This window comes from Rissa tridactyla, chromosome 6, assembly GCF_028500815.1.
Source record: "Rissa tridactyla isolate bRisTri1 chromosome 6, bRisTri1.patW.cur.20221130, whole genome shotgun sequence".
NCBI classification, from domain to species: Eukaryota; Metazoa; Chordata; class Aves; order Charadriiformes; family Laridae; genus Rissa; species Rissa tridactyla.
In genome coordinates, this window is record NC_071471.1 from 32672446 (window position 1) to 32681586 (window position 9141).

Sequence of the window (9141 nt, forward strand, 5' to 3'; positions counted from 1 at the left end):
TGGTTTTATCCAAATCAACATGCATTTGAGAAAGATATTCCCTATGTTAGCGAAACGCACAGTTCTTATGGAAATAAAACACGGACTCTTTTCATTGTCACCAGGCAGAAAGTTTCTAGCTCCTTCTGGATGTATGTAAAGCAATGAATGTCAGGACGTTGGGATTCTTCGTGTGGAAGAGTAGTCGCCAGAAGGTGGATAAAGCTACACCATCAGGATTCATCACTCAGCCTGTCATGTGGTCCCATCCGAGCATATCCACTCTCGTGAAACACCAGCATCCAGGAGGGAGCTGAGCTGCTCTCCATAGTTCCCGACTCAAGTGTAGAGAGGACGGAGCTCACAACGGCGACCAGGAGCCAAATTCCACTGAAATTGCTTGTTGCAGGAAACCCACATGAGTGAGGCACCTGGGAGACTCAGGGTCCAAGGGCCATGCCCAACTCCTGCAAGGACCTCAACCTATTTAACCTAAATCCTATTGCTTTCCTGATCATTGGATTGGCTTGTTTTCCTCACTTTTGAGAGTAATATCAATCCAAACCAAGCGTAGCAGGTTAACGAGCCTTTTACCTCTCTTTTTTTCTTCACTTTTTTTTCTTTTTTTTTTTTTTTTTCAAATAAAAGAAGCCCCAGAAGTCAAATGAGATACCAACAATTACTGACACTGGTATGACTCTAGGCGCTCTTCTCCATCAGTTCAAGCAATTCTTTGTACACTTGTTCATACGCTTGTACACCCCAAAGGAAATCAAAGTGGACGAATTCAGGAATGTACTTTTTGTATGCCACATTGGTTATACGAGGCAGTGTGATGTTTACGTCTTCGGGGGCTGAAATCCAGTCCTTGCCACCGTACCATGCAGCAAGTGGGGCTTTCATATTTTCCAGCTCATAGAAGGGAGGTGTGGTCTGGAAGACAAATAGTGTGGCTTCAGGAAGGAAAGCCTGGGAGGTCAATGGGAATGCCAAAAATTCAGAGTATTCCTGATTGCTGCTTGGAATTTCTCCCCTATACCGAGAGATGGTACAGAAACTATCACCAGAGACCCTGACTATGCCTTGGGCTCTTGCGCTACTCACCAGAGCATCAAAAAGTCATCACTGAACGACACAACAGACCTCTTTTTTGTAAGAAAGGTAGAAACCTGTTTGACCATATAAGGTAAATTCCATAAATCCCACAAAATTCAGTCTCAGAGACTGCAATATTTTCACTGTAATTTTCTTTTTTTTTCTCTTTTAAAACTGGCAAATGAGAATGGATTTCTCTTACCTGATTGTAATGAAGCATGTTATCACTGCCGTAATCATAATATTTGAATTCCCCTGTTTGATAGATCTGGAAAAGGAGGAGAGCTGTGTTTATTGTTCATGCATTAATGGGGACCATATGAAAAATTGGTGACCGGGGAACCACACTGCTCCCTCCTGCCACCAAAGCCCAAGGTCACGTGTGATATTGTCTTTAGGGAGGAAAGCTCAACCGCCAGGAAGACCTCAGCATGGTCTGCAAGATCGCCTGGCATTGCTCATATCTTCCATCCCTCCTCTTTCAGGTGTCTGGCAAGCTGCAGATTGTACATGTCTGGAGGCCCCAAAAACCCATAGTGCACCTAGCGTAGAACCAAGAGCAAGCCTCAAAGAAGACACAAATCAGACTTTTGGCCGAGTTTCCTTTTACTGTCATGGTCAATGTCTACAACAGAAGGATATGAGTCTGTGCACGTTTTCAGTGATTAGTTGTTTTATGATCAGTTGTGTCTACTGACCCTCAGCTCTTAGACTTTACTCTAGCATCTCATGTGCTGGCTTACTACCAGTTTTTGTTTCCACTCCGTCTCCTACCAGCTCCGAAGAGCTTGGTCATCTTTTGTTGAAAGTCATGACGAGAAGAACTGCAGCTGCGCTGGTATTTCATGTGATTTCCCCCTTTCTCTCTAATATAGCTCTCAGGGAGAGCAATGGAGGATTATACCCAAGCATTGAGAAGAGGTCCTCGGCAGCTGAGAGAAGAGCACATGGGCCTTGGTTGCATGTGGTCTTACTCTGCAGCAGGAAGTATTACCTGGCGCCAATGTAACATGTTTTTTAGGGATGTTGAATCAGGGTAGTGGGACAGGTAGACATCTATGCGGCTCTGCAAGAAACCATTGGAGACATTTATTCTCTGCATGGAGGGAAATCCCATTAGAAATAAAAATGATCCTGTTCAGCAGCTACATAAGTCTTTCACTCACACAGGCTAGCTGGAGCTTGCAATTGCACAAACTGCTTCATCTTAGCTCTGAGAAGGCACAGTGCAGCCACATGCCGTGCAAACACTCGCCACAGACAGCAGCATGAAGGGTGCTGTAGAGTTCCCTTCAGTAAGCCAATGAATTCCCATGGTATGCTGTATCATGTTATAAGTCTACGTGGTTTTCAAACCAAAGTAAAATTCCATATCTTGTGCTCAGGATATTTTGCAAAGACAATGAGCAACTCAGCAAGACAATGTACAACTCATCACAGTAGCTCTACGTGTTGTTTCTAATGCATTTCCTCCTTGGAATATTAAGAAAATCAACACTTTCCTTGAGAAACAGTGGCCCAGCTCTAACTCCATCCATGATTGTTTGGCATTCTATGTGGACCCGCCTCTGATTTTACTCACATGGGCGGTTTGTGGCAGGATCTGGACCTTGAAATCTTGTCTAGCCCCAAGGAAATAGCCCTTCCCTGTGTGAGTGGGTTATCACTGGGACCACCCAGCTCACCTGGACATGTCCCCAAAGAATCTACCGTATCTAGATCTACAGCAATCTGCACTAGTGTTGGCCCTGGTGGGAGCGAGGTAGGGCCAGAGACCCCCACCCTGTTGCCTGCAGCCTGAATTTTTCATTGCAGTGGAGCACAGGCAAAGGCTCTGATTTGGGGATAGATATGTTCTAAGGGATGGCAGACTGAAGAGGCTGAGGGCCCACCTCTCTTAGCAGCGAATTCAAGGGGAGTTTGTTCTGTAAGAGCCTGTTTTGATACTAAAACACATGTGAAATTACACATTGCTTAGTGAAAGTGAAACCCTAGGAGCTCCTGGGGCACTGAATGAATTTCTGCACTCTCCCCTTTGGCATCCTCCCCACTTGGGACACAATGTGCCCCGTGGGTGCATGTCCTTGTGTGCACTCTGGGCTTCCCTCTGGTGCCAATGCAAGAACATTGCAATGGCCAACGTAATTGCCAGATTGCAAAATGCTGACACAATGGCCAGAATTTTTGACGAACTGAAGAGGCGAAAGGCCAGGTGAAGGCAGCTAGTTGACAACTTTGGCTCAAACAATGAGAAACTGGATCACTTAAAAGGTAAGCTGTAGTGTACATACCACATTTAAGCTGCTGGTAAACCCACCAGGCAAGTAAAGGACCAAGGAGCAAAAGCTTTTAAAGATGGGGTAGCTGCAGAGACTGGAAACCACTTGCTTCAAGACCTCGCCCTTGTCAAAGACCACTGTGCGTCCTAAAATGAGCTGTGAAAGTCAAAGGCATTGATCAGTGTGGTTCACGTTCCTCTTTTGCTTCCAGACACTCCCCACCTCTCTGCTCACCCCTGAAAACTTCTGCCTTCCTTGCCACACCTTTGCTGTGCTTTGTAATTTTGGCTTTTCAGAAACGGCCATGGCCCTGGAAGAGCCCTGATCTTCCTAGAAGAGGTTTCTCCTAGGAGGATGAACCCAAAAACAATGTCTAGAAACAGCTCTTCTCTGATTAGGGCTGGACAGGAGGATGCTTTACACTGTTTAGTGCTCTGCAGACTCAATAGTGTAGGCAGAAACGTACCTGCTCAATGCAAAGGGCACTCAGAGGGCAGGGAAATGGAAGTGATGTGCAAGCACTGCATGCCACGGGCGACGAGACCTTCCTGTTCCCCCCTCCCCTCTCACATCAGATGAGCATCTGGCGAGGACATACCTTAACCAGCACCTCGGGAAGGTCAAACACCCTTACCAAGGGTGACTTCATATTTGAATTTGTGGTGATAGGAGCCAAGGCGAAAAACATCTTGATTTTGCGATCCAGCTCGGGAATGGATGAAAATGCAATGAAACCTGTGGGAGGGAGAAGGAATCAGACCCTGCCCTGTTATTTCTGAAGGAGCTGTTGACTCCCAGGTGTGTGTGCCCATTGGAAGGACCCTCAGAGGTGGCTCTAGCAGGTTGTTGACTTGACCTGAAGCCTCTGCTGCTGATATATTTTGGCTCACAGCTTGACTGCTGAGTCCAGCTGCAGCTCCTGAAAGCCATTCTTGGGGCTCTGGCAGCACTGGGACACACCCAAAGCCATTGTTGCAATTGGTTTTGGGCCGTCACTGCTCAGAACTGCTCTGTTAAAGCAAACCTGTTCTTTTCCCCTCATTGTTTGGATGTGCCCGGACTTTACCCTCCCCATCCAGGCTCTCAGGAGAACACTCCCAAACAAGCAGTGTGTAGCTAACATAACTCTGGCAGTGGTCTGATCTCCTCCTAAATACCTGTGGTGGTGCCTTGAGAGTAAGCCACGTAGTATAACTGCTCCTGTCCAGTTTTCTGCAGAATATAGTTGATCGTTGCCGGAAGGTCATACATGGCCATCTCATGAAAGCTGCAGTGGAGATGGGAACATGACAAAATTGCTGTTGCTGACCTTGAGAATGACAGGCAGGACAGGGCAAGTAGTGGCATGGCTACTGGGGAGCACGCGAGGGCTCTAGCAAGTATGGGCACCCCTACAGTGTCTTGGTGGTGTTGTTTTATGCCCACTGGCAGATGGTGCGACTGTCAGGGTGCTGCTCCTCCAGCCTATGGACACTGCTGAGGGTAACAGGTACCTGCCCACCCTTCATTTTTGCAGAAAATACCTGTAAGCTGAGTATCCCTGGTGGTGAAACTCAAACTCTCTGTGCTTTCGTGACCAGCTGTTCCCACGGCTGTTTCCGATCCAGACATCGTAGCCGGCATCAGCAAGGATGAAGCCCAGGCTGCTGTTGGGCAAGTTGGTAACCCAGTTGCTTCCCTCCAACACCAGGCCATGCTGCAGGAGGACCACGGCCTTCGGAGCTGAAGAAAGAATAGGAGGATCATTTTCTCTGACCCCTCTCAGAATTGACCGTTCACACCCAGGTATCACTTTTGCCAGCAATGCCTCGGGGAAGTGACTCCAGAGCAAGGAGATGGTCACCTATGTCCTCAGCCTCTTTGGAGAGCTGCTTTTGAAGTAGGTTCTTTGGTCATCCTAGGGCAGAGAAAATTGATATAGCAAAGCTGAAAAATAAGGTTGGACTCCACACTGAATGGAGCTCAGTAAATCATGTTCCCAGGAAGAAAGAAACCAAGCCCCATGGACACTGAACTGTGCCTTTTGCATGGAGGCCACCCTTCTCACGGTGACGTTAGTTTGGCTCAGGTACTCTGGGTCTGACCAGGAGGCACTGAAAATCCATCAGACTTTAAGTACCTCCCACGGCACGGTGACACCATGCTGCCACATTGCAAGAGACGTGGGTCAAGAGGGGTCAAGAGCATCTCCTCCACCCATTTCTGCCCACTTTAAGCCATATGGGTGAATCTCACCTCCCCAGAACAAACTTAAGATCTTTTTTACAAAGGACTAGGAAGCCTGAAGTGCTGTAGGAAGACAGTGGAAGAGAGAATATGGAAAGGCTTAGTTTGGAAAGGACCTCTGGAGATCTCTGCTCCAATCCCCAACTCGAAGCAGGTCCAACTTCACAGGGTCATCATAAAGATATTTGAATTCATACAGTAGGGCGACCACAGGTTGCAGCATGAAAAAGTTCAAATAAAAGTGACTTTCCTTTCTTTTTTCTTTCTTTTTTCCTTCCTTTGTTTCCTCTTTTTTTCTGTTGGTTTTTAAACCCCCAATATAAGACTCGCATTTCCACCCTGGACAGCCGAGGACAAAGTGTCCTGAGTAGGAATCTGGCTTTTTACACTTATTTGCCATGTTCATACGTCAGTCCTCCTGCTTCCCAGGAGAGGGACGCTCTGCCAAGAATGGGGCATCACCCCCTCCACTTTGAAACAGTGGTTCAATTGAAGAACAGAAAGGAACGAAAATGGTGAGATGGCATTGGATTGGACATGTGGGGCTTTTTTGCTGACAAATGGCTTTTTGCTGCTCCACTGGCTGGCTTTCAGCTGGGATAAAACCTGGGGCAAGATTTCTCTGTCCCATTCATTCTTCTTATCTTTTCTTTCCTCTTTGGAGCAGATCCTCTCAGAACAAGAAGGCTGGCGTGGTGGGCACCTGCATTTCTTCTGCTCCCAAGGCTAATCCTACAGGGAAAGTTGTCTCCTTGAGGACCCATCCCATGATGAGGCGGCCCTGACCGTGGCCCACTCCAGCCCAGCAAAGCTCTCAGGGTCGCTGGAGCAGACAGACCTTCTTATGGCACTTACGGGGGCAAAACATGCTGGAGCCCTGTGCCTCTGCTTCGTGGGAGGTGCTCGTGCTTCCTGGGTTTTCTCTGCCGTGAGGAATCCTCTGCATGGTGAGGTAATAGCCATCGTCTGTCACCACTTCATGCTCCTCATAGGGGTACCCGTGGTAGCGGACAATTTCACCCTGTGGGAAGGGAAGGACAGCATGGGATGGATCCCCAGGGAAGTGGGTGTCTCCATCCCAGAGGACGTCAGGGAGACCATCTGGGTGAAACCAACAGTGGCCGCCCTGAACTGGTGGTGGCAACTTCTGCTGTCAGCAGGAGGGTGGAGTAGGGACCTCATAACATCCCTTCCACCAACGCTGTGGTGATGTCATGACTTAATCTAAAATTTTTGGCAGGAGTGAGTTTCCCTCACTCCCTGAGCAGGTCTGGTAAAGAAGGACCCATTGTTGCTCTTCATGTTGCAATCAACATTTGTGAAGAGCAGGGCAGAAACGACAGCAAAGCTCCAAACCTGAGACAGCTGCTTTGACCAAACCTGTTGACTTGGACTGAACTCCTCCATAAATGTCTGCCATAAATCTCCATGTACTTAAGCACAGGTAGAAAAAAGCTCTAAAAAAGCCCTGGTACCAAACCCTGGTGAAGATACATGCATAGAGACCATGGGTCCTGCCCAGACAATGGCAGTATGCCCAAGCAGGAAAAGAAGGGACAGAAGTCAGGACTTACAACATCCATGGACACCTCAGGGCTCGCATCTGACTTTTCAGGGAGGCACATTAAATAAGCAACGGTGATGAACAGCCACGTCATGGTGTTCTGCAAAACAGTCAACATGATGAGCATGACAGACATTGACAGAACTAACACAAAAGCCAGGGATTGCACACACCTCACTTGGCATGTGCTACACTTCTGTTGGTATATCAATCTGACCACTCAACAGCTGAAACAACTATAAATTTGAAATCTTCTAATTGGTTCTAGAAATTACTCATTTTTCTTATCTTGAACAATGCCAGAGTCCAAACTCCATCAGATTTTAATCACACGTTCTCTGTTAGATCCCTGTATTCAGGAAAATGCATGTGTATGTATACAGATATACCATCCCAGGCAAATCTGGTCTTCGAGGGGATTCATTTAAAATGATGGCTTGGATGGTCAGAAGAATAGATTATTTGGTTGAACTGATAACTGAACTAATCAGGAGTGAACCACCCGGTTTTAAGTTGAAGGACCATGGAGGCTTTGTTCTTAATATGAAATAAAATAATGTTATTGGGTTGGGCTCTCCTTGTGGCTGAAAGAGGCCCCGGAACACACTTGACTTGTTTTTGCAAGCCTCAGTGAAATACTGTCCCAGCAGACCCAGTGCTTTTCCTGAGAAGGATTTTGAAGTATTGGTTTTGGCATGTTCCTACCACAACTATCTTACTATCATTTTATTTGTTGGAGGCAACACATTTGCAACAGAAATACTGTCTCAGCTGTTTTATGACATGCTTAATTAGTTATATTGCGTGGAGCCCACAGCAAGGAGCCCTGCCAAATGCCCGCTGAATGCATGTGCCTGTCCTGGTCTCTGTGGGAAGCAGAGACCACAGCTGGATGCCAGGGCCAAGTATCTTCTATCCACCTTATTGCTTCCCTGTGAAATATCTTCCTGGGGAAAGAAAGGAGAACTGCAAGCAGGTTTCTGTCATTTTCCATCTGACCCTCATCATCTCCTCTCTCTTTTGCTGGAGGAACCGGCTTCCCATGCTGCAGGAGCTGGTTTTGCGTCTGGGGAGAAGGCCACGTGCTCCCTCTGCTGTCCCTGGAGCAGGAATGTGGAGGATCACACAGGCACTGCTTCTCTGATGGAGGGGACCTAGGGACACCGTTTGTCCACCCTCCTGGGGTGGCAGTGGTTTGGCTCAGCAGAGCCCCCAGGGTGGTGACAGCCCGCTTCCCATGACTGCTCCCCACTTTGGGGGACGAAGGGTTCCTCACCTCCACTCTGAACCCTCCCGGGCTGCAGTTTGAGGCCAGAACCCGCTCATCACATTGCCTGTTGCTCCTGACATCCCCACTGTGCAGCGGGGTTCTCTTTCCCCAGGGGAAGGCAGTTGAGGGATCATTCCTGGGACGCTCCTGAGGAGCACGCGGGTCTCCGGGACACACAGACAGAGGTGGGAGGCACAACAAGGAGAGCCGCCATGCACACTCAACACAGCCCTCCTGCAGCTGCCTGGCTCCAGACAGCCCTGGTCTTGTTACCTTTAAGACTAAGCCTTTCAGCAAAGCAGACACAGAAAGCATTTTTGTGGCATAACGTCACGAGAACAGCATGCAAATTCAGGGGGAAGAGCCTTGCCTGGGATGGCCTTTTCCTCCCAATAGCCAACCTGCAAAAAATATTCCTTTTGTGAAGGGTCCCTCAGCTCAGCAGACCTTGAGAGCTCTCGGTGACCTCCGAAAGGTGCAGCAGGGCGAAACCTCTTCCACCAGCAGCACGGTCCTGATGCCTGAGTGCTCCCACTGCAGCTCCTGTGAGCAGAAACGACTTCTGTTCAGACCCAGGACTCCTGGGGAAACCCTGCCCTTCCATCCGCAGGGCTCTTCAACTACCTACAGCTTTCTCCTGCTGTCCCCTGGGATGGCCTCTGGCTGGCAGCCTGTGCAAGGAGGAAGGATTACCCGTTGCGGTCCAGGGGCTGCAGCAGAAGAGGCGT

The 9141-nt window shown here is 48.4% G+C and overlaps 1 protein-coding gene across 1 annotated transcript; it reads right to left on the reverse strand.

Annotated features, from left to right (window-relative positions):
• Positions 1 to 678: 678 nt before the first annotated feature.
• On the reverse strand, positions 679 to 7243 carry LOC128911083 (lipase member M-like). The gene is made up of 9 exons (XM_054205335.1): positions 7154 to 7243; positions 6435 to 6600; positions 4877 to 5075; positions 4511 to 4620; positions 3952 to 4088; positions 3366 to 3509; positions 2069 to 2140; positions 1277 to 1342; positions 679 to 912 (listed from the first exon to the last, which is right to left on the reverse strand). Exons 1-9 carry the CDS (start codon positions 7235 to 7237, stop codon positions 679 to 681), a joined length of 1212 nt encoding a protein of 403 aa, XP_054061310.1. The 5' UTR covers positions 7238 to 7243.
• Positions 7244 to 9141: the final 1898 nt, after the last annotated feature.